At 34.6% G+C, this 24,271-nt stretch overlaps 14 protein-coding genes across 14 annotated transcripts; 8 read left to right on the top strand and 6 right to left on the bottom strand. All coding sequences in view use genetic code 12, as the record gives it.

Moving 5' to 3' along the window:
* Positions 1-237: 237 nt before the first annotated feature.
* On the top strand, positions 238-1,138 carry TAF14 (TATA-binding protein-associated factor; the record flags this gene model as incomplete). The annotated part of the gene is made up of 2 exons (XM_049406294.1): positions 238-246; positions 386-1,138. 2 exons carry the CDS (start codon positions 238-240, stop codon positions 1,136-1,138), a joined length of 762 nt encoding a protein of 253 aa, XP_049264138.1.
* Positions 1,139-1,446: 308 nt separating this feature from the next.
* Positions 1,447-2,787, bottom strand: STE4 (G protein subunit beta; the record flags this gene model as incomplete). The annotated part of the gene is made up of 1 exon (XM_049406295.1): positions 1,447-2,787. The coding sequence occupies one exon, from the start codon at positions 2,785-2,787 to the stop codon at positions 1,447-1,449; it is 1,341 nt and encodes a 446-aa protein (XP_049264139.1).
* Positions 2,788-3,547: 760 nt separating this feature from the next.
* TBF1 (Tbf1p) lies at positions 3,548-5,845 on the bottom strand (the record flags this gene model as incomplete). Its single annotated transcript, XM_049406296.1, has 1 exon — positions 3,548-5,845. One exon carries the CDS (start codon positions 5,843-5,845, stop codon positions 3,548-3,550), a length of 2,298 nt encoding a protein of 765 aa, XP_049264140.1.
* A 758-nt stretch (positions 5,846-6,603) lies between these two features.
* On the top strand, positions 6,604-8,013 carry UGA1 (4-aminobutyrate transaminase; the record flags this gene model as incomplete). Its single annotated transcript, XM_049406298.1, has 1 exon — positions 6,604-8,013. The coding sequence occupies one exon, from the start codon at positions 6,604-6,606 to the stop codon at positions 8,011-8,013; it is 1,410 nt and encodes a 469-aa protein (XP_049264141.1).
* A 753-nt stretch (positions 8,014-8,766) lies between these two features.
* On the top strand, positions 8,767-9,738 carry J8A68_002537 (uncharacterized protein; the record flags this gene model as incomplete). Its single annotated transcript, XM_049406299.1, has 1 exon — positions 8,767-9,738. The coding sequence occupies one exon, from the start codon at positions 8,767-8,769 to the stop codon at positions 9,736-9,738; it is 972 nt and encodes a 323-aa protein (XP_049264142.1).
* Positions 9,739-10,192: 454 nt separating this feature from the next.
* Positions 10,193-10,420, top strand: J8A68_002538 (uncharacterized protein; the record flags this gene model as incomplete). Its single annotated transcript, XM_049406300.1, has 1 exon — positions 10,193-10,420. One exon carries the CDS (start codon positions 10,193-10,195, stop codon positions 10,418-10,420), a length of 228 nt encoding a protein of 75 aa, XP_049264143.1.
* A 353-nt stretch (positions 10,421-10,773) lies between these two features.
* Positions 10,774-11,619, bottom strand: J8A68_002539 (uncharacterized protein; the record flags this gene model as incomplete). Its single annotated transcript, XM_049406301.1, has 1 exon — positions 10,774-11,619. One exon carries the CDS (start codon positions 11,617-11,619, stop codon positions 10,774-10,776), a length of 846 nt encoding a protein of 281 aa, XP_049264144.1.
* A 287-nt stretch (positions 11,620-11,906) lies between these two features.
* On the top strand, positions 11,907-12,284 carry VMA7 (H(+)-transporting V1 sector ATPase subunit F; the record flags this gene model as incomplete). Its single annotated transcript, XM_049406302.1, has 1 exon — positions 11,907-12,284. One exon carries the CDS (start codon positions 11,907-11,909, stop codon positions 12,282-12,284), a length of 378 nt encoding a protein of 125 aa, XP_049264145.1.
* A 164-nt stretch (positions 12,285-12,448) lies between these two features.
* Positions 12,449-14,107, bottom strand: CHS5 (Chs5p; the record flags this gene model as incomplete). Its single annotated transcript, XM_049406303.1, has 1 exon — positions 12,449-14,107. One exon carries the CDS (start codon positions 14,105-14,107, stop codon positions 12,449-12,451), a length of 1,659 nt encoding a protein of 552 aa, XP_049264146.1.
* A 292-nt stretch (positions 14,108-14,399) lies between these two features.
* On the bottom strand, positions 14,400-16,196 carry J8A68_002542 (Rpd3L histone deacetylase complex subunit; the record flags this gene model as incomplete). Its single annotated transcript, XM_049406304.1, has 1 exon — positions 14,400-16,196. The coding sequence occupies one exon, from the start codon at positions 16,194-16,196 to the stop codon at positions 14,400-14,402; it is 1,797 nt and encodes a 598-aa protein (XP_049264147.1).
* Positions 16,197-16,779: 583 nt separating this feature from the next.
* On the top strand, positions 16,780-18,132 carry J8A68_002543 (uncharacterized protein; the record flags this gene model as incomplete). Its single annotated transcript, XM_049406305.1, has 2 exons — positions 16,780-17,222; positions 17,268-18,132. The coding sequence occupies 2 exons, from the start codon at positions 16,780-16,782 to the stop codon at positions 18,130-18,132; spliced, it is 1,308 nt and encodes a 435-aa protein (XP_049264148.1).
* Positions 18,133-18,683: 551 nt separating this feature from the next.
* Positions 18,684-20,171, top strand: LAP3 (bleomycin hydrolase; the record flags this gene model as incomplete). Its single annotated transcript, XM_049406306.1, has 1 exon — positions 18,684-20,171. One exon carries the CDS (start codon positions 18,684-18,686, stop codon positions 20,169-20,171), a length of 1,488 nt encoding a protein of 495 aa, XP_049264149.1.
* Positions 20,172-20,389: 218 nt separating this feature from the next.
* On the top strand, positions 20,390-23,020 carry COG4 (Golgi transport complex subunit; the record flags this gene model as incomplete). The annotated part of the gene is made up of 1 exon (XM_049406307.1): positions 20,390-23,020. One exon carries the CDS (start codon positions 20,390-20,392, stop codon positions 23,018-23,020), a length of 2,631 nt encoding a protein of 876 aa, XP_049264150.1.
* Positions 23,021-23,272: 252 nt separating this feature from the next.
* YTH1 (cleavage polyadenylation factor RNA-binding subunit) lies at positions 23,273-23,812 on the bottom strand (the record flags this gene model as incomplete). Its single annotated transcript, XM_049406309.1, has 1 exon — positions 23,273-23,812. One exon carries the CDS (start codon positions 23,810-23,812, stop codon positions 23,273-23,275), a length of 540 nt encoding a protein of 179 aa, XP_049264151.1.
* Positions 23,813-24,271: the final 459 nt, after the last annotated feature.

The following is a 24,271-nucleotide window of genomic DNA, read 5'->3' on the forward strand; positions in this document are numbered from 1 at the left end:
TTGGTGAGAGAATTAGGAATTGGAAAATGAGAGGATTTTTAATTAAAGGGAACAAATTTCAACCATCAACAAATTCCAATTCGTTCTAAACAACCAACCCCCGTCCCAACGACAACAAATCAATCCCTATTTTTAGAATCTGCACTTCTCCTCATTGTTAGATAAGAATATACAACCAAAACATAGAAAAATACTACAAACCTTCACACCACACACACACTAAGCATAAAATAAACAATGTCTGAAGTATGTATCTCTAATGGGAAATTGGAATGGAAAAGGGGAATGTTTCCTTCTATTATCCGCGATCAATTACAGTGCGCAGATAGGGGCACTGGACATATGCTGATGGAATGACTTTTTACTAACACTACCTCGTTTTTAGGTCAAAAGAACAATTAGAATAACTACCGAACAACATATTTTAAAGGATGTTCCTCCTGTTGAAAACTTTCCGATGAGAAGTTGGTCCATTGAAATTTCAATGTTAGATCAAAATGGTCAAGAAATTGCTGCTAATATTTTAGATAGAGTAACATATAGTTTACATCCTACTTTTCCAAATCCAATAAGAACCATAAAACAAGCTCCATTTAGAGTTGAAGAACAAGGTTGGGGTGAATTTGATATACCTATTTCTATTCATATATCTGGTTTACCAGGAAAAGCTGGTGAAAGAAAATTCCAACATGATTTAAATTTCTTACAAGAGAAATATGTAAATGATCATGTTATTACAATTCCTGTTTCCCCAACTAAAAACCCAGGTTTAAATAAGCTTTTATTAGAAAGTGGTCCATTACCATTTGATGATAGTAATAGTTCAAACAAAAGGAAATTAGAATCTGGAAATGGATCTTCTACTGATTTAACTAATAAACTGAAAAAATCAAAGAGTTCAGGTGGTGCTCCAGTAAAAGGTAGTATTGATCTTGAAAAATTAGCAAATGGTTTAACTAAATTAAGCGAAGATGATTTAATTGTTATTGTTCAAATGGTTACCGATAACAAGACAAGTGAAATGAATATTAAAAATGATGCTGATAATGGTGAATTTACCATGGATTTATATACTTTACCAGAATCTTTATTAAAGAGTTTATGGGAATATGTAAAGAAACATACTGGTGAAGCTTAAGAAAATCATAGCTTATTAATTTGCTGTTTAGTGTATTTAATTAATTATAAATAAATTTTGTATTATTTCTTTGAAGTTTCGAATTCTCTAATTTATTATAAAAAAAAATTGTATAACCAACTTGATGTATAAGAATTTCTAGATTTATGGTAAAATTGATTTTAATTGGTTGGTGGTTTTACAGAAAAAGCATTTTATTAAATGAATTGTAAATACAAAAGACTTAAATTATAAAAGAAAAGCACAAAAAAACAAATTAAGATGAATACACAGTAAGAAGTACCTTTTGTATGAAGCATGTGTGTAGATTAAACAGACCACACCTTTATTGTTGTGTCCCAAGAACCTGTAGCCAAAGCACTACCATCAGGACTAATTGCAACTTGAGTTATTTTGTCTGCATGTTCAGTTCCAACAGTTCCAACAACTTCATTCTTCAAAGTATCCCAAACAATACATCCATAAGCAGAATAACATGAATATATAAATCTACCACTCTTTCCAAAATCTAATGAGAAAAGCCCCAACTTTTCAGCTTCAGAAGTTGAATTCAAACTTGCCATAGTACTATATTGATCTGTCATTGCATCATTTCCATTCCCAAACATCTGCTGACCACTGAACATCCCCCCTCTACGTCCTCCACTACCACGTCTTTCACCTGGAGTTGCTGGTACCGCCATTTGTGGGAAACTTTCCAACCCACGATTATGTAATTCAGAAGCAAGTGAATAATTTGATAATTCACAATCTGAACGTAAATCAAATAATCTGATTAATCCGTCATCAGACCCAGATGCAAACGCATTCCCATCCGGGAAAACTTTTAAACAATTAACATCACTATGTGAAACAAAAAAGTTTTGAGCCGGGGTAGGAGATCTTAAATCCCATACTTTTGCATATCCATCAGAAGATCCAGATACAAATAAATTATTACTAAATAAATTTTGTGGGAAAGTAGTCAATGTTAAAACATCACCAACATGATCAATAAAATCTCTCAGTTTTTTACCTTTGCTTATATCCCAAAGTGCACATGTCATATCACCACTTCCTGTAATTATAGACTTATTATCAATGAATTCACATTGGGAAATATAAGCAGTATGACCACGAAACATGGATTCCACCGATTGATAAAAAGATGTCGTTAATGGAATACTACTACCCCTCTGGGCTGAGATTGGATTTTCAGTATCCAGTTTGATTTTATAAATGGTACAAACATTATCCAATCCAGCAGAAGCGGCAAGCTTTTCATTGGGGGAAAAACTACATGTTAAAACCCACATATTATCTAATTCAATAGCATGTTTCTTATATCCAGTAATTGCATCCCAAATTATCATATATCCATCCTGTGCCGCCGATAAAATCTTACTAGAATCTGCACTCCAAGTAAGTTTTGCAATTTTGTTTTGATGACCCTTCAATGTATTGTATAGTTTCAAATTACATGAGTTTCTAGGAATATGGGTCACGTTTCTTGATAAAGCACCTAGTGTAGTGTCTTGAGTTCTTTTTTTGATGGTGATTATTTCATTATAAAGAGTCCTGGCTTCATTTCTTGCAAATTCAATTTGTTTTTCAATTGGAAGATTCATATTGTTGCCAGAAGCAGTTGCTGCTGTTGCATACTGACTCATTGTGTTGAAAACCCAGTTGAAATAGTTGTTATTATTAGGGAATCGTTCAAGTTGTTGCTTAATGATAAGGGGATTGTTGTTTTTTTTTATAAAGTTACACCTAAACTACAACCAAAAAAACTTGCCAACTGACGTTTTCTGAGAAATGAACGGAAAGTCTATGCCAAGAATGCGACACATTTCTATAGATGTAATTTTTTGCTTGGCTTGCTTGCCGTGAAAAGATTTTGTCGCTGGTAATAGTTTTTTTCCATGTTCTTCTTCTTGACGTAGATTGTAAATGTTGGCTCAGGTGTTCTTTACATAGCACTGCATTTTGTGTCATATCTGTCAAATATTGCCTCTTGCTAATCTCCACTGATATATTGAGAAGTAACGTATCAATCTACTTGTCCCGATGTGTTTGAGAGAAGCAAGCACCACTTCTCTTCGCTTAGAAATTGTGACGACAATCTTTAAACGTGTAATAATTTAACTCTAAAATTTAAGGTTTTGGAATGCAGAAAAAATACTCGCTTAAATGTTTTTTTGTTGCACATTTCCGAGATTATTTTTTTGCCTTGGTCGCAAATTTTCTCATACATAAGATTCGCAAACATATAAACAACATGCAGAAGAAATCTGGCTCGATAGTAAAGAGGACTGGAGATGTTTGTTGAGCTATCCTTTACATAATTCTAAAACATAAAACTATTTAAAAAAAAATAAAATTGTACATTTTTTAACATTTACAACATAAAAATACATATACGCATACACTCTATTTCTTTTGTTGCTGAACAGAAGGCACAGGTGCAGCAGCTGTCTTCTTACTTCTGGTCTTCGATGTTTTCTGTTTCTCATCTCTCTCCAAATCACCAGTAACTCCTTGTAAATACCCCGGAATCGGAAGTCCATTCTTCAAGAAAAACATCTTCCAATTTCTTGCCTTATCCTTCAATTGTACTTGGGTTCTATTCTTAAGTGCTTCAGATATCTTCCCTCCATGACCAAATAGTTCCAAGATAGTCGCCCATTGAGGCCCTTTCAATTCCAAAGCGTGCCTTAATGCCTTTTCTTCCTCTCTTGTCCATGGTCTTCTGTGGGTACCCTTCTGAGCTGAACCTGGATTCAAACGAATATGAATCTGTTGTTCCTGGATTTCGGAGGGTAGTAATGTATTAGTGATCTCTCTGTATTCGGGACCTTCAAGATCAACCCCTTCTTCCAGAGGTAACGGAATTGTGGGTGGACGATTTTCTCTAGCTCGTTGCATGGTTTCTCTGGATGCGGCCGCGGCGGCTGCTGCAACTGATGCGTCCGCGGCAGCTTGAGCAGCTGCTGCTTTTTCGGCTGCTTCTAATGTCTCTTGACTATGTGGAGTGTTTATTTTTCTGCCTCTTTCCTTGGTGGCAGTGACCTTTCCTTTCTTACCCCAGATTAAGAATCCCATATTTTTGGAAACATATTCAAATAATTCTTTCAAGAATGCAAACCAACCGTATTCTTCACTTATATTTTTGTCACTAGGATAATTCAAAAGAATCTCTTTACGAGTTTTACAACGGTCTATGAAATCATCTTCTGTTGGAGACAATCCTTTGACTGCTCTTCTTGCCAAAAGTATTTCTTGCATATTTTCAGGTAAAATATCTTCTAAGATTTCTTCACGCGAACGTTCTCCCGCTTCAATTGCAGAAATATATGCTTGGGTCTTCAAATCTAAATATAACATAGAGTGTTGTTTTAACATTTTTCCTACTCGTTCTCCAATTGCATTTCCAACACTTTGTAAACTTCGATTTTCAGTACCCATGTTAGATAAAGCATTCACCGGATCTAAGTTGTTGAAAGGACAAAATACATCCAAAAATGATTCGTTCAAGTAGAAGAACCCGACTTCTATAGTACCTAATGTGGCAGCTAAAAAAGTCGCTAAATTGACCTTTCTTAATGTTGATTCTATACTTTGTTCTCGGTTTCTAAAAATACTTGGTGTGACTTCTCCTTCTTTCCACATCCCTGGGGCTAAATGTTCAACAGTCAAAAATGGATCTTCTTCAGAATACAATCTTTTAGTAAATTCAAAAAGAGATGTTAAATCTCGAAATGTGGCCCCGGCAGGTGTATCTGGATTAGATGCCAAGTCAATAATTTTCTGATATGGTCCAAGAGCAACAATCCTAAGTAATTGAGTAGCCAAATTATCCAACGTAGGTAAAGTATTGATCAAAAGTTGAATTCTGGGTGGGAGATAATCTGGAGCCACGATCTGCAATGGTAAGGCCGCCAAATTGGCATTAGCTAAACCTGCAAGGGGTGGTAATTGAGTTGCAAGTGCATTGTATGCTGCCAAGGCTGAATGAGTGCTTAATAATTCTGAGTTGGCTGGAATTGGTGTGCCTGAGTATATGGCTTCTTTCTCGGATTCCTCTTTGTCTGAATTATTTTCTTTGTTCTCCGGTTCACCGAGTGAAGGGTCGATATTGTTATCTGTTGGTTTCTCCTTGTTGGATTCTGTTGCGGCTTCTAATTCAGTTGCAATCATTTCCAAGTCTTCTTTTTCGTTTACAGTTGGAGTGGCTTCTTTCTCCTGGTCAGCTTCGGCGTTGGTTTCATTGGTATCTGTTTGTTCAGATGGCTTGTCAGACTCCTGTGGGGTAGCATTTGACTCATTCTTTTCAGGCCCTTTATCGTGTCGTATCTCAGGTGTTTGTTCAGAGTCTGTAGCTTCCTTTTCAGTTTCCGGATTCGGTACTTCTTCTGATTCATTCGTTTTTTGTTTCTTGTTTACACCCTCTGCTTCCTCTTCTTCTTCGCTTGGTCTCTTGTTTGAAGTTGTTATCTCTTCTGTTATTGATTCATCTTCAGCAGGGGCAGCCTTTGATGCTTCGATCGAGCTTTCAAACATTTCATCTATTTCATGTAAGTTTAACTCATCACCGGTGTTGTCATGAGTTTCTTCTTCTTGAATATGTTTCTGGACAGAAGTATCAGTTGACTCTGCTTTAATCAGTATGAGTTGATCATCAATCTCTATGTTCTCTTCCTTCTCTGTTTCTCTATCTGAATAAGACATGCTTGCATATATGTACAGTACTACTAAATCCGTTGTTTATTTTTATCTCATCTTAATTTAGTTGTTTATAATTTTTGATTTTTTTCGCTTTGAGTTATTGGTTGGTATATGCAGGAAATTGAAATCTAAGAATCAAAAAGCGCTCGATGGCCCCAGGCTATAGAAGCTACCAAGAAATACCGTTTAGTGGGGCAACTATCTTGGACGCAATCGAACGCGTATATAGCGGATGATTCTTAGAAACAATAGAGAAAATAAAGATGCTAATAATCTCGAGTTGAACAAACCACGGCAAATGGATTTTAAATTTCTAAACGCTCCTTTTGACTCCTTCACAAGAATCAATAGTAGATCACGCGGTTTTAGCGGGAATCGTGTTATTAACCATGGAGCCTCATTTGAAGAGTTTTGTGAGCTTTTGTGTTGCTTATGGGACATGTGCTTGGTATTGGATAATGTAACTGGAAGAAGTTTGATGCGACAAACCATCGAAATCCCAAATAGGAAAGACGCGCGCAAGTCTGCGTAAGATCTCTGGCGGATGTCTTCCTAAATAGGAAATGCGCTGGAGTTTTTCAAGGCAATTTTACATAAATAAATTATATCAAGCCTTAATCAATTTCTTTCACCCTCTTCTCCCCCCCAATCCTTTCAGGATAAATAGATCTGGGAATCCCCAGAATTTCGAATTTGAATTTATTTCATCTTTTTCTCTTTTCTTGTTTTATAAAAATCAACAAATATTTGATCTATAAATCATGTCTCTTTGTGAACAATACTTCCCAGACGAACCAAAAGCTCCAGTAGTCGTTAGCACTGAAAACCCAAAAACTAAAGCTGCTACTGCTTCTTTAGATAAGGTCTTTGATGCTAGAGCTGCTAGTTTTGTTGCCGATTATTCCAAATCAGTTGGTAATTATATTTGTGATGTTGATGGTAACTATTACTTGGATGTCTATTCCCAAATCTCATCTATTCCATTAGGTTACAATAACCCTGAATTAATCAAAGTTGCTAAATCTGAAAAAATGATTAGAGCTATTGTTGATAGACCATCTTTAGGTACTTATCCAGGTAAAGATACCGAAGAAATCGTTTCCGAAATCTTGAAGGTTGCTCCAAAGGGCCAAGATAAACTTTGGTCTGCATTATCTGGTGCTGATGCTAATGAATTGGCATTCAAGGCTGTTTTCTTCTGGTATCAATCCAAGAAAAGAGGATACAAGACTAACTTTTCTGAATCAGAAATTACTTCAGTCATGAAAAACCAAGCTCCTGGTTCCCCAGAATTAGCTATCTTATCTTTTGAACGTGCTTTCCATGGTAGATTATTTGCTACTGGTTCTACTACTTGCTCCAAACCAATTCATAAATTGGATTTACCTTCTTTCAAATGGCCAAAGGCTGAATTCCCATCTTATAAATATCCAAGAGAAAAGTATGTTGAAGAAAATGCCGCCGAAGATAAGAGATGTTTAGCTATTGTTGATACCCTTTTCAAGACTTGGCATTGTCCAATTGCTGGTCTCTTGGTTGAACCAATCCAATCTGAAGGTGGTGACAATCATGCATCTGCTGAATTCTTCCAAGGTTTAAGAGATCTTACTTTGAAACACGGTGCTTTGTTGATTATGGATGAAGTCCAAACTGGTGTTGGTGCTACTGGTGTCATGTGGGCTCATGAACATTTCAACATTTCTCCACCAGCTGATTTAGTTACCTTCTCTAAGAAGTTCCAATCTGCTGGTTATTTCTTCCATGACCCAGAACTTGTTCCAAACTTTGCATACCGTCAATTCAACACTTGGTGTGGTGATCCAGCTAGAATGATCTTAGGTGGTGCTATTGGTGCTGAAATTCTTAAGCATGATTTAGCAACTAAGGCACAAAAGGTTGGTGGTTACTTATTCAGCAAATTAGAAAAATTACAAGAAAAGTATCCTAAGTACATGAAAGATCTTAGAGGAAAAGGTAGAGCTACTTTTATTGCTTGGTCTTTAGAAGACAGCGCTACTAGAAACAAGTTCTTGGTTGACATGAAGAAGGCTGGTGTTAATATTGGTGGATGTGCTGAAGACTCTATCAGATTAAGACCAACTTTGTTATTTGAAGAAAAGCATGCCGATGTTTTACTTGAACGTATTGAACATGTTTTATCAAGTTATTAAATTACTTTTGATTAGTTCGATTTATAGATGTGTGTATTATGATCGTATAGGTAAATGATTTTATTTATTTGATGAAAATGAAATGATTGGTTTAAATTTTTTGTAAAATTATTGGTTAGATTTTTCGCAGCCAAAATTATCGTATAAATCGTATGGTTGCATATTGTGGAAATGCAATATATTTGAACATGACTAGAGTTTCCCCTCATAGAATACAACATTCTTCACCATACGCTCTCTTGGATCATATGAAATGCTTTCCATGTAATTTCTTTGAGACTGGAAAAGGCTAGTGTTGTGTAGTGTTTTTACTTTTGTGTAGCGAATTCGACGAAAATTTCGCAGTTGTTTAAAAAGAGCGCAATCTCTAAACCTATTATATCGAGCAAAGCAAACAAACTCATAAGAGATCCATTTAATTTGTTTGAATATTAGGCAGTTCAACATACGTCCTTCTCTCCACCCCTTTCTCTTTATCCATTTTTGGTATGTAAACTGGGGTTAGATGAGGGGCTGGAGGGAGTCATGACTGCTTAAACCCGGAATTTGGCGATAAAAAATTTCTCGGTGCCGATTTGGCGCATGTAAAAAAAAATTTTTAAAACTTTAAATTGGCCTCATTATCGTTTACACGAACAGTGATTCTTTTTATAATAATTTCTTAGAGGGAGATAATACCCAAAGATAAACACTGACATAGTCATTTCACTGACGAAATCTTAAGTTGAAACAACTAGTCGGTAGAGCCACAACATGGAAGAGTTCAAGATACCCATGATAAGTACCAATTTCTTGGATGATCTCAAAGCGATTGTGAAAAATGAATCTAATGCCTCATTATTGGCTGGAGGTATAGCTGGTGCTGTTTCAAGAACAGTAGTATCACCATTTGAGAGAGCAAAGATTTTACTTCAGTTACAAGGACCAGGAGCACAACATGCATATAATGGGATGTTCCCAACTATTCTAAAAATGTATCGAGATGAAGGTTGGAGAGGATGGTTTAGAGGAAACCTGTTGAATTGTATTAGAATATTTCCATATAGTGCTATCCAGTTTGCTGTGTTTGAGAAGTGTAAAGAAAAATTGATTGAACTCAATCCAAGAGACTCTAAACAGTTGAATGGATATGAAAGATTATTTGCCGGTTCAATGGGAGGAATTGCTTCAGTGGCAGCCACATATCCTCTTGATTTAGTGCGAGCAAGAATAACTGTCCAAACTGCTTCTTTGAGCAAATTAAATCGAGGAAAATTGGTTGAAGCCCCAACTGTTGTTCAAACTTTAAGAGATGTCTATAGAAATGAAGGAGGAATCCTTGCACTTTTTAGAGGGATCGTACCAACTACAATGGGTGTTGCACCTTACGTAGCTATAAATTTTGCATTATATGAGAAATTAAGAGAATATATGGATACTTCTCCCAAAAATTTCTCAAATCCTGTTTGGAAACTTTCAGCAGGAGCATTTAGTAGTTTTGTTGGAGGGGTATTAATTTATCCATTGGATGTTTTGAGAAAGAGATATCAAGTTGCAAGTATGGCCGGAGGTGAATTAGGATTCCAATATAGATCAGTCATGCATGCATTAGTTTCAATCTTTAGAACTGAAGGGTTCTTTGGTGCATATAAAGGATTGACTGCTAATTTATATAAGATCGTTCCTTCCATGGCTGTAAGCTGGCTCTGCTATGATACCTTAAAGGACATGATTAAGAAGTGGTGATTGCATACATAGACGAGATAATTAGATAGCCATTTTTAGCGCATAGACATTAACAATATATTTTATTTATTCATATTTATACCATTTTACTTCTAAGAAACAGTTCCTTATTGATTCATACGTTGACACCCCAGTGGGATCTACTCTAGTTCTGTTGATTTCCCCCCCGCCAAAAATGGGGAGGAGGGGGGTCCATCCCCGTCCATATACATTAAAGTCCAACAAGCTGCCAATAGCAACATCCTGCATATAAATTCAACCAACCAAATTTGTGATAAGTAAAAGCTTAAAAGATTTGTTTAGGGTCGTGTAAATTAGATCAAAAACATAAGCTGTTTCTCATTCGATTTTTTAATTTCAATTTCTAATTCCAAAACGACTTTAAAGTTGTTACAATATTTTTACTTACAAAGGTCACAATTTTACTCAATTGCACTTTTAAATTAATCAAACAATGAGAGGTTCTAGAATTTTAATGCAAGCTGCTAAGAAACAAGGTGGTTTCTTATCTGGAGTCCCACTTGAAATGGCTCCATTATTCGCTGCTGTTTCAGTTGCTCTTGGTTCTGCTTGTTTCTTCACTTATAGACATCTCACTCGTGATAAAGAATTAAGATTATGGAAGAATCCAAACTTGTCTAATTTGGACAACGTCTTAGATGAAGATCTTAGGAAGAATTAAAATTGTTTTATTAGCGCCCACCCACACACACAGAGTTGAAAACAATTGCTGCTTGCGCAGCAATTGCATTTGCCGTTTTTTATTTCATCATCGCCCCAATTATTGAAACCTTTCCTGCATTCACTATTACTTTAATCCTGAAAAGCATTGTTAGATGAGATTTATGATTTTTTGATTTCTTGTTTGAAATGTGACGATTGCCAAATAGTTGACAATGTATTTAGGCTTTTTTTTACTACTGTTTATTATTTTAAAAATATACAATTCCTTATGAACCGCTTCTAATGCAATCAAAAAAGAATATACTTAATATGCTATGTACACGAAGAGTATCTAGATATTTCTAGTTAGACTCAAATGCTGTCTTGTAAACGTCCAATATGTTCATCCTCAATATTGGTATAATAGTCAACAACCTCTTGGATATCATCCAATTCCTGCAACGTTTTATCAAATGCCTTGATGTGATCATCAGGGAATGGAACTATACTATCGACATTGGCGAAATATCTTGTAGATGAATCCTGTAATTTATAACCCTTATTCTTCAACTCAGTTACAATATTTGGAATATCCTTCGTATCACAAACAATTCTATATAATGGTGTCTTATCAGTCTCTACTTCTTCAAAATCCTCAGCACCAATTTCTAAAGCAGTTTCAAATACAGTATCAAAATCTTCAGCTGGCTTAGTTTCTTTTGGATAAAACACAATTTCTCCTTTTCTTTCAAACATATATAAACAAGGACTCAATGATGCAGAAAGATACAGAAGGGCATTTTTAACCTTCAGAATTGTTCTTGTTTTATTATCAGTACTAGCTGTAACAATCATCGCTATCCCACCAAGACCCATGAATTCATATTGAACTTCAGACAAAGCTGGTCCATCAGCTGCCATTTCCCCTGCTCCACGTTTAATAGCATTAGTGATTACCGCTTTGGTGACATTGAGTTTTCTTGCTCTTTCCAACAATGAGTCCAATTGAGGATTTGACTCCTTTCCGTATTGTTTGACACAAGATTCAATTCTTCTGGTAACATAAAGGGCTTCTTTGGATTTTTTGGCATCGTTTTTGGCTTTGTCATGTTTGATATTGGCCCATTTGGAATGACCGGCAAATCTTACTGAAGTTTGAAGCACATTTCCTCGAACCGGAATAACTGAACCTTGTCTTGAAATTAAGCTACGAAACATTATCTAGTTGGCTGATGTAGTATTAATTGCAATATACAGGTAGTGTAAAGAGTATTGAAAAATTTTGATCTACTGTAATCAGACAGACAGACAAAAAAGATTGAGAAGTTCCGGTACAATTCCGGAAATTGATTGAAGTCGAGATTTTCACGTGTTCCAAAATTGAATTCCGAACCTAGGAGGATTTAACAGAAGAAATTGATTGTGAGAAATTTCACCAAACTAACAGATTAATATGTGGCTGGCCAGTTCTTTCATTCAAATATTTCATACACATAATCGGCATAATGAGTAGTGCAACTGAATCAATGGCTAAACGAAAGTTGATAGCCACAATCGCCGACGAAGATACAGTAACTGGATTACTTCTAGCTGGTGTTGGACAAATTTCCAATGAAATTGGTAAAGAAACCAATTTCCTTACTGTTGTACCTGGGAAAACCACTATAGATCAAATTGAAGAAGCATTTGATACTTTCACATCTAAGAGAGATGATATCGCCATTTTATTGATTAATCAACATTTAGCTGATTTGATAAGATATAGAGTTGATAGTTATACTGCTGCATTTCCTGCTATTTTAGAAATTCCATCCAAAGATCATCCTTATGACCCTGAAAAGGACTCAATTCTTAAGAAAGTTAGAAGATTATTCGGAGAATAGAAAGAATATTGCTTTAGTCTCAAGCTTCGAGCAACTTTTGCGGCTTTACTGGGGTGGTGTGCGTTTACGTGGTTAAATAGGATTCCTTTCAATGCATAGACTTAGGTTCTCAGAAAAATTACAAATTTTATTTCTATACGACTCTATGTAAGTCTACCAATTAATTACTTCTTCTTATTGCTCTTCTTTTTCTTATTCTTCTTCTTCTTAGATGGGCTAGCACCTGGTTCTACCACCGCTTCCTGTTCTTCTTCTCTAGCTTCAGCTTCATTCTCATTCTCATCGTCATCTTCTTCCCCTTCAATTTCCTCGACGTTTACCTCAGGCGCCTCGCCCTCAGTTGCTTCCGTAGCAACTTCATCATCCTTGACCAGTGGTTCTTCAATAACGGCAGGTTCTGTGGTAGCCTCATCCACAACTTCAGATGTAACAGGTTCGGCTTCTACTCCATCCTGAACCACTTCTTGCACTTCTTCTTGTGGTATAGTCTCTGCCTTACCGAAAACAGTCTCTTCAACAGGCACATCTTCTGATTTTTCTAATGGAGCTTCTTCAACGACAGGCTCTTCCGCATTGAGATCAACTGTTTCAAAAGCATCATCGATGGCATCTTGTGTTTCTTGAGGGTTCTCTACAGGGATAGGTTCTTGAACAGATTCAACCTTTTCAGAAATTTGCTCAGCCTCAACCGGAATTTCCAACACTTCTGGTTCTACGGCTACTATACCTTCATCATTTACTTCTGTTGAATCTTCTGGTAAATTTACTTGCTCTTCTTGAAAATCATCTTCTTGTTCGATTTCTTTTGGAGTTGGTGGTAATTCGACTGTAGCGGGTTCCACGTGGACTTGCTCTTCTTGTACATTGTCCAATTCTTCAATTTCTTTTGGAGTTGGTGGCAATTCGGCATCGACTCTAGTTGTTTCCTCTTGGGCCAGCACTTCTTGTTCTGGCTGTTGTGTTTCTGGTTGAGATACTACAGGTGCAGCACTACTGGACTTTTGCCAATAGTTCTTGGCAAAAATATCTGGCAAAACACAATCCTTAACATAAAAATCTCTAACCCCAACAATTCGCCTTTCTCTTTCACAAGCTTTCAACCATTCTGGTCTTATTATAGGAATATTCATATCACTAGCTTTAACAAATTCCGGATTTTGTTTATTTTCTCTAGTACATAAGAAATGAGTTGTATCTACTCTAACTTCAGTTTGAGCAGGATAATTAGCACCCATATTTTTCAAAGTTTCTTCGATATCCACACTTGTGAATTGATCATTTGGAGTGAAATCACCCAAACAAACAGTAATCCCGGATAAATCCGTCATTTTGAGGGTTTTAACGACAATTTCATTAGAAAGATAAGTACCTGCAGTTGTATCAAGACGTAATTGGAATCTAAAAGATTGATCTATTGGTAATCCAGATAATTTAGATGTCTTATTAGTTAACGGTTGTGGAATGGATCCTAATTTCTTCCCATCTTTAAATAAAATCAAATTCTTTAATGATGAAGTACCTAAATCCAACTGATCCCATTCTAAAACACAAGAAGTTTGAGTCACATTACGAATCTTAAGAAATGGAGGTTTTGGTAAATTGGTAGCAAAAGTGTTTAATATTTCATCTTGGATTCGTTGGAATTGTTCTGCTTCTTTATATTCACTTTCTAAATCTTGTTCACATTTGATCTTAACAATTGAACCAGCTCTAACACCATTAGGTAATAGAATTGTAGGGAATTCAATCAAATGATGATCTTTGGTTAACAATAACGCTAATGAAGCATCAAGCTTCCCTACGGTTAACGAAACTTCTACCATCTTTCTATTTGGCTACTTCTAGTACTATTTTTTGTGATCAATTGATTTAAGCAATTAGAAAGAAAGAAAGGTGGTCGTGTTCAATTCTTGTATGGGCTTTTGTTTTTTCCAGTGGTAACAGAATTGAAAATTTGATAGCAAATTTGGAGAGGGTCGTGTAGTTGACCAAGTATGATTTTTATATGATAATTACAATCTATTAAGATGGTTACAGAAATATACACATAAATATTTATAAATAAGATAATACAATAAACGTAAGAACGAAATGAAGAATGACTGATAATGTTTTCTATATTTGAATCCCCATAGCTTTTAAATCATCTTTTATTTCATCATCAGTAGCTTTCTTCAACAAAAGTTCATCCGGAAGAAATGATGAATCTTCAGACAATGTAGCATTAATTGCGGCTGGAAATCCATGAAACTGTACCAATCCATTCAAAATACCTATTTGATGATTCACATTATTACGTTGTTGAACTAATTCGATTAAAGTGTTTTGTTTGATGGCTTTTTTGGATAATTGAGTGTTTTCATATACTCCATCCAGATATTGATAAGAGGTAGTAGCAGAAGATTCATCCAGTGATCCTGCTGCCACATTTGGAATTGTGGGTATGGCGGTAAAATTGAAATCAGATACTAATTGATCTAATTGATTTCTTTCTTTATTTATTTTATACCATAATGAAGTTGTTTCTGTGATCATAGAATTCTTTAATTCCATTACATTCTTTAAGAAATCTTGATGGATTGATGTACGGGCTGCCATTGTTTCTTTGTCAATACATTTCAATTTGTATGCAAGATTTGAATTTGCCAATTTCAAACTGTCTTGATAGAATCCATTTATTTTGTAATATATTTTAGATAATTCAGGATGTGATCCTTCTAGACATAATTGTAATTCACGTTCTAATATTGACAATTTATCTTGATATAATTTATCTCGCAATTCTGCAAATTTTGATTCAATAGAGATTAATTCTTGAATTGCCAATTTTCTTTGTTCATTAAGATCAACAGTGTCTACTTCTTCCTCTTCAACTTCAACTTTTTCTTCATTTTGTGGTGAATGGTCCTCATTTTCTCCGTCTATACTGGATTCATCTGGTTTTGTTCCTTCATCTTCTTCCTCCTCCGCATTGTCTTCATCTTCTGCTTCAGCCTCGTTGTCATCTTCAATATTATCGATATTTATCTGGTCTTTCGTAGTAACGGTCTCTTGAATTTGCTCTTGGGAGGTGTTCTCATTATCTTCTTCTTTAGAAGTCATCGTTTCCTTTTCTTCTGTCTTAACTTCTCCATCGGGAGAATTACTGTCTTTAGTAGGGTTAGCCTCAGTACTCTTTTCAACTGGATCTGACTCGTTATTAGAAAGTTCTTCGGGATTACTCTTTCTTCTTTTTATCTCATTCCCTAAACTCTCATCTTCATCCTCTTCTGCTGGCCGTTTACCCACTTCAATCTCCAGCTTGTTATCTTCATCTTTTGTTTCAACAGGATCTTCTTCATCTTTGACTTCAATATTATCATCTAGGCGATCATCTTCATCAAAATCAGAATCCACATCTCTTAATCTTGCCAATTCAGTTAATTTCGATAATGTTTTTAAATCAGATACTTTTTGATTCACAGAATCATCACTATCATTATCATCCAAAAAATCCATTTTATCAGTTTCAGCTTCAGAATCATCATCACCTAAATCACTTAATTCGGAACTTTCATAACTGTCCCCCTTTCTTCCATTCGTCTTTAATTCATCATCATTTATGGGGGAGATATTATGTGTACTTGAACCTGATTCATCATCCAAATCATCAATTTTCGACGGATGAATATCTTCGTCACTATGAAGATCAGTTTCTCGGAGGGATAATTCAAAGGGTGGAGGAGAGGTGGCTATATCTGTTAATGGTGATTCTCGACCGGTGATTTCTCCTGGATGATTGAAATCGTCGTCATCGACGTCGTCGTTGTTGTCGTCGTCAATGTCTCCATTTCGGGTTGATTCTTCATTTGGTGATTCTGGGATTGATTCTTCTATTAATTCGGTTTTAATTTCTCTTTCAACAACTGACATTTTTGGGTTGGTACTTGTATGATTGTAATTGTAAATGTATAGCTCTGTTTAGGAGATGTGTTGTAGAATATATGAGATTGTATTTGATGCTGAGTGTTGTTGGGGTGTTGTATTGTGGTTGAGTAGTAAAATGAAAACTATCTGTTGTTGTTTGTTGTATTTAGAAAAAAAAACAGAAAGGTCTATTAGTTAGCTGGTAGTAGTGTGTTGGCTAGCGTAATACTAGGGGAATGGTAGAGTATGTAGATTGTAGAGGAATTAGAAAGTTGAAAAGTTGAAAAAGGTTAAAAGTTTTGAAACAGAAACAGAAAAAGTATGGGAAATGGGAAAATAGTTAATACCATATTATTTTGTTTGCTTAGAAGATCCAAACTGCAACTTTATTAAAAGAAGCCAGAAACGAATTATATGCAGGTAATCACGTGCACATATATTATTTTTTATTTTTCTCTTTTCGGCTCATCTCTCAATTTATTCTCCTACTTTAAAAACATCTCTTAATTTTTTTCAACTTAGTTTTCTATAGGGGAATTTCCATTTTCTTTGATTTTATACGATTAATTAATTATATATATATATATAAATGTATAAAGCAGTCATGTCTAGTTTTGCATCTTTATTTGGATCTACTGAAAAGGATACAACTGTTGATAGTTTATTCAAAAACGCAGCAGATGGTCCAGTTTCAAGAGATCAATTACCTAAAGGAAGAACAGTTATAGAAATACCCCAAGTACCAGAAGAAGAATCAAAAGAAGAAAAAGATGAAGAATCCGAAGAAGATGAAAGCTCAGAAAGTAATGACGCACAAGAATCTATTGAAGAAGATAACTCAGAAGAAGAAGAAGAATCAGAGGAAGACATAGAAGAAAAGAAATCAAAGAAGAAAGCTAAGAAGAAGGCAGAGTTAAATGAAGATTTAGAAGCATCTTATTTCGACAAATTGTTAAGATACAAGAAAGATGAAGAAAACCCAGCCGAATCAGAATCAGCAGAACAAGACGACGACGAAGAAAAGAAGGAAATGTTTGTTTTTAGGTGACGACGGTTTTGATAACTAAATTTTCTTAGTCTTAACCTTAAAGCAGAAAGAACAGTTTTTGTAGGTAATGTTCCTGCTGATGTCGTTACTTCCAAACATGCTGCTAAATTATTTAAAAACTTATTCAAAGAATTTGGTAAAGTCGAATCTATCAGATATAGATCGATTTCATTTGATGAAAGTTTACCTAGAAAAATTGCCATTGCAAAGAAGAATTTACATAAATCAAGAGATTCAGTTAATGCTTATGTTGTATTTACAGATAAAGGAGCATCAAGAAGTGCCATTGCCCTTAATGCCACTAAATTCGAAGACCATCATTTACGTGTAGATCATGTTGCTCATCCATCTCCAAAAGATAACAGAAGAACCATTTTTGTTGGGAACTTAGATTTTGAAGAAAAGGAAGATACTTTATGGAATTATTTTAATTCTAAATTAGATAATGATGTTGAATCAGTTAGAATCATTCGTGACTCAAAAACTAATATGGGTAAAGGGTTTGCATTGGTACAATTTAAAGATACTCTTTCCGTTAATAAAGCATTATTCTTAAATGATAAACCAATTGAAACTGGGGATAAATCAAAGAAGGGTAGAAAATTACGTATATCAAGAGCTAAAGCTCATGCTAAACCTTCATTAATGTCTCCAAATCATATAGATAACATTAAGAAAAAACATGCATCTAAGAAACAAGCTTTAAGTGATACTCAAAAGACAAAATTAGGTAGAGCTAAAACCGTATTAGGTAAAGCTGATAGATCTACTGTTGGTAAGGTTAAGAAACTGACTATAATGGAAGGTCAAAGAGCTACTAAAGGTGATCGTGTTGCTGGTATTAAAGGTCTTAAAGGTAAAGTTAAGAAACCAAGAATAAGTCTATCTAGATGATTCAAGTCTTTCCTTTCTCTTAGTTACTTATTTCATATCATCCTATATATATATATTTAATGAAATAGAAGCTTAACCACGACTCTACTTACTAGTGCCAATGCCAATTATTGGTTACTGTAGTGTAAATTTATAATTGACCACGACTTCTAGTTGGTTGCAAAAAAGTATGTCTTGTTCAAGCAGTGGTAAGGAGAGCCGTACGTGCCACTTCTTCGTAGAGCTGAATTCGTATTAGGATCACCCACTCCACTACCAGAGCGGGGGTGGTAAGAATATGTATCAAAGAGAATAATAAAACTATAACATTGTAAAGGATTGTATGGGGCATTTTTGATGACATCAGACGATTGTAGATTTTTGTGCCTCACAACTACAAGGGTAAGATAACACAATGGCACCAAAAAATAGAAAGATAACCAGGCGGCAAAAAGTTACTCCACACTTTAACTAATCCCCCTTTTCTTTCCATATTTAGATAAATAGACGCCTATAACCGTATAAATTGAGAAAAGTAAGTCCTGAAACATAAAAGAAAGAACCAAAACGAAATGACTCAAATTGAAAACGTTGAAGAATCACAAGATCTTGAAGAATCATTTGTAAGTCTTGAAATAGAACCAGAATCTGAAACCACTGAAATGACAACTACAAAAATCTTCACCCAAAGAAAGACAGAGAATCCACTTTCTTATGATTTGTTAAATGAATGGAAGATTAAATTTAAGAAAGAACCAAAAAATATTTTGGCTCAAAATGCATTTGCTAAACATCCAATATTAGACATCATTGGGAAATCAGATATTGATACTTATGTTAAAGATCAATTCTTATTTAATATTACTGTAGATACCATTGGATCCCCTGCTTTTTTAAATAATCAAAAGCTGTCTGGTAGATGTTGGATATTTGCTTCTTCTAATATTTTTAGAACTCATGTTATTAAGAATTATAATTTAAAGGATGATGAATTTCAAGTGTCTCAATCATATTTATATTTTTATGATAAATTAGAGAAAGCAAATTACTTTTTAGAAAACATTTGTGAAACTGTAGATGAACCATTAGATTCCAGATTAATTTCATATTTGAATACTGCTCCTGTTAATGATGGTGGTCAATGGGATATGATTGTTAATTTGGTTAATAAATATGGTATTGTTCCTAATGAAGTATTCCCCGATAATGCCCAATCTACTGCTTCTGCTAAATTAAACTATATCGTTACCGAAAAGCTTAGAGAATTTGGATTAGAACTTAGGAACTTAATCAAGAGTGATGCAACCGCGTCAACAATTGATCAATTCAAACTTGATGCCATGCAAACTATTCATAAAATAATTACATTGGCTTTAGGTACTCCACCTAATCCAGATGATAAATTCGTTTGGGAATTCATTGATAAAGATGGGAAATATAAACATTTCGAAACTACTCCATTAGATTTCTTTAAAAATCATGTCAAATATGATGCAGAAGCTCATTTTTCATTAATTCATGATCCAAGAAATGATTATGATACATTATACACAGTCGATCGCTTAAATAATGTCTTCAATGGGAAACCAATCGAATATGTTAATACTCAACTTGATGAAATTAAAGAATGTGCAATTAAGATGTTGAAAGATAATGAACCAATTTTCTTTGGTTGTGATGTTGGGAAGTTCTCCGATAAAACATCAGGAGTATTAGATACGACAGCCTATGATTATGAAACTGCATTTGATTTCAAACTTGAGAACACCAAACTGCAAAGATTAAGAACTGGTTCATCTCAAATGACCCATGCTATGGTGATTACCGGGGTTCATATTGATCCTATTTCGAATTTACCTGTTAGATGGAAGATTGAGAATTCTTGGGGAGATGCCACGGGTAAGAAAGGTTGGTTTATGATGACCGATGAATGGTTTGATGAATATGTTTTCCAAATTGTTACCACTAAGAAATATGCTAGTAAGAAGGCATACGATGTTTGGAAATCCAAAGAATTTAATGTACTTCCCTATTATGATCCAATGGGTGCTTTAGCTTAGATATTTAGTTTAGACTTCATTGATTTTCTCACATTTTCAATACACTCTATTTTTATTACTCTTGTATAACCAGTACTATAGTTGTATCTCTAGCCCAGTTATGAGTTTATCAAATCATGGTAGCGCCATATTTTTCAGCGGGTCCAAATTGAACGTGTTTTTTTTTACAACACAGCAAAGAGCCCTATACCAGCCACTAGAGTGAACAGCACAGGGCAATGACGCACAATGGATACCTCCTCAAACAAGAGGCATCGATTATAAATGAAGTTGCATTGGAGAAGGAAGTGGACGAGATACAAGAATTGTACAAACGGTCTTCCAATCCCAAAGATTTATATGAATTAATCGACAAGATTGACAATGTGGTATCTCACATCGATAATGACCTTGATAATTATACAACCATTAAACAAAAGAAGCTTCAACAAGATATAACGAATATAGAATTGATTAGAGCAACCAGGCTATCCAGTACAATTACTCATTCGAATGAACTTTCCCAATTATTCCAGGTAGCTAATGATTTAGGTCATTCTTTGACTTATAAGATTAAGTCATTAGATGAAGAAATTGGGAATGTTGATAAGACTTTAGATTTTGTTAAGAATATTCAATTACTTAAGAATAATATAAATCAGGCTCATTATGCTATAGAACATAATAATTGGGAGTTAGCTGCTCAATGTATTCATAAAATCACATCTAATTTACCCAGGGAATTAATTGATGGGAAGTTTGCCTCGGTGGTTATACCTTCCACTGACATACCTGAACTTCCTCACGTAGCTATTGAAAAATGGATTAAGAAATTAACAAACGTATTCAAAGATAAGTTTAATGAAGCTGCGCAAGCAAGAAATGTAGAGCACTTGACGAAATATTTCCAATTGTTTCCAATGATAGGTCAAGAAGAAATCGGTTTGAATTGTTATTCGAAATTCATTTGTGAGATTATAAACGAAACCCTGAAGAGTTTAATTTCAAGAACGAACGATGTTAACCCTGATGATTTGATTCCTGGGGTGTTTGCTACTATCACCATGCAGTTGTTCGAAAGCATATCAATGATGTTATCCCAACATGGTCCTTTGATTAAACGATACTATAGTTCAACATATCCAGGAGCCCTTTCTTATGTTATTACCAAAATACAGCGAGAAATAGATATGCAGATTGGGATCATTTCTGATACTTTCTATGATATGAGAAGACTTGATAAATACTTTCAAGATATTAGTTTGTACAATTTCCCCATCTTGGCAGCAAGACAAAATCAATTAAGAGAACAATCCAATGAATCACGAAAACTGGGAGAATATTTCGATACAAGTATGGAGATAAATGATAATGATTTAGTTCCAATTAGACATATTGGTGATATGCTACTGGAATTAGCCAGTATTTTCCATCATTGGTCAATGTATTGTAAATTTATTACCATCAAATATTTCAATACTCAACAAGAAGGGTCTGAATTGTTATCTCTACCGGATTTAATATCAAAATCTAACTTTACAAAGAAAATAAATGAAAAGTTACTTCCATCCCTTGAAACACTTCATAAGTTCTACTTCCGTAGATCTTTAGAAAAAGCAATAACAATTGAAGAAATGCCCTCGTTAGATTCATATCTCGTCTACCATCCTTCTCCAGAAAGATTAGTCTTTCCTGAACAAGTCCCTTGTTCATCCGTAATTGAAGATTTAACATTAATCCTAAACACAACCCTTAGAAATATCATCGATTCAGGAATACCTTCATCTGTCAAAACATTCATCAATGAAAGCTTTTTAGTTATTCAATCAGATTTAATCAACGGATTCTTTATTAAGAACTTAAACGACAATCAACCACGTTATAACCAAACATTATCATTACTTGCTGCTGGTGAAGGTTCACATGCCGCTTCTGGAGGTCCTCCTTCTCCTGGTGTATCTCGTAGCCTGACACCAGATCCAGGTGCTGTCGGTATGGGATTCCTCAAGGGTGCGGCAACTAGTGCATTGGGAAGTGTGGTGAGTGGATCTGGTGCGATTGTGGGAAGTCTTCAAACAGCACCTAATAATCCCAAATTACTTAATTTTATAATCTATTTGAATACAGTTGCGATGGCTCAAGAATATTTTGGGAAAGTATTTGATAAGATCTTAAAATCAGATCAATATTATTTGAAGAATAGTTTCCCATTTGGGAAAGATAAAGATAAGATTGAAACTATTTTAAAGAATGATTTCTTGGATCCATTTATGAGTATTACAAATAAAATCATTGCCGAAAGTTTGGTTAATCTTTATAATCAATCCATTAAGAGTAAATTAATTGCTCTTGTGAATGAATTCTTACCTGAATCCAATGAAAATTATATTATATATTCCTCGGCTTCTTTGAATGATCCAAGCACATTACTTAAATTTACTGCCAATTGGCAAGCTTTGATTAAACCATATGTTCAAACTTGTCATAAGTCATTAATTTTTGATAAATTGTTGAGACTTATAGTTATTAATTTATCCAATTTAATAGAGAAGAAATTAATGGTTTCATTAAAGAAATTCAAGATTAATGAATTGGGTTCGATTAAATTAGAGAAAGATTTATCATATTTGATTAATCAAGTATGTGCTGATAATTATCCATTAAGAGAAAAGTTTGTTAGAATAACTCAGATTGTTTTACTTGTGGGGATGGATGATGAAGAATATGATGAAAGCTATCAGCATGTGGCCATCTCCAAAAAGATAAATGGTGGTGATGAAGAAGATGAAATGGATTTGGAAGAGAATTTGGGGATAAATTGGGTTCTTACACCTCAAGAAAGGAATCAAATTCGAAAATATAGAGTTTAGTGAGTTTCTTCAGCTGATGATGAGAAAAGGATATTGTGACGACTACGTAGTATATTATTATTATATTTCCTATCATTACAGGTATAGGGTAATACACGACATGCATTAACGTGTGTTAAAACGAGTTTCAGTATACGCATAATCCGCTTCCGACTAGGCAGTTAGATATCCTATTTGCCTTGATGTTATAAATAACAACATTTATATTGGTCTATAATATTATTAACTTATGAACCTATACAATTATTCTATTTATTCCATAAGAGGTAGCTCCTCAAGTTCAGGTGTATAATTATCATCTAGGACTTCTATCTGTTTAGATTGTATTGTGCCATCCGCTTCTTTTGATTCTTCCTCCTTATCATTTTGACCTTCTGCCTCCTCGGAAGTATCCTTAATATCTTTATTATCTATCAATTTAACAGTATTTGGTTTAACCCGTAGCCTTCCCACAATTCCTTCAAATTTCGGATGACTATATTCACATTCAGGTCCCTTTGGACAAAACCCCGCCAAAAACAAAGGACATAACACTCTTCTTACATGTCTATTTTTACAATTTGGACCATCGGGACAAAATCCTTTATTATAATTCTGACATTCCGGTATCTTCAGCTGAGGATCAACATGTAAATAAAGACATTCTGGAGTCTGAGTACAAAATCCATTCTTTGAATAAAATAAACATTCTGGCATTTTACGTAAATTATATTCATGTAAGAATTCACAATGATCATTCTTTTTACATAATCCTCTTAACCAATGCTTACATACGATTTTATTTGAATACATTGATGATACGTGTTTGTTGGGACAATCATTACCGTTGGGACATGATCCAATTGGTTTCTGAGGATTATAAAATTGACATACTGCTGCTAGTCCTAGATTAGGTTTCAATATAAGTCAAGCATCCTTACCAAGTTTAAAGAAGTGTCTATTCTTTGTATCTGGATGTATAATTGGATGCAGTTGAATCATGGTTGATGAAAGATGTAAGATTGAAGTGATTATTAATTAAATTCCATTTTGGAAATGACTGGCTTTTGATATTTCAATCCCGAAGGAATAATGTCTCCAACGCATAATGTCGTCCAAATATTACAACCATCACGACATTCACTATATGCATGAACCATCACGTGCCCTTTGATTTTGTGAATTTCCGATGTGCTCCACAATAAAAGCGGGTTCCTTAAAAGTTCAAGTAGTCTGGTATGGCTTACTTTACTAAAGACTTTTATGCTCGGA

The sequence above is a fragment of the Hemisphaericaspora subhashii genome (genome assembly GCF_019202705.1).
Source record: "Hemisphaericaspora subhashii strain CBS 10753 chromosome Unknown scaffold74, whole genome shotgun sequence".
NCBI lineage: Eukaryota > Fungi > Ascomycota > Pichiomycetes > Serinales > Debaryomycetaceae > Hemisphaericaspora > Hemisphaericaspora subhashii.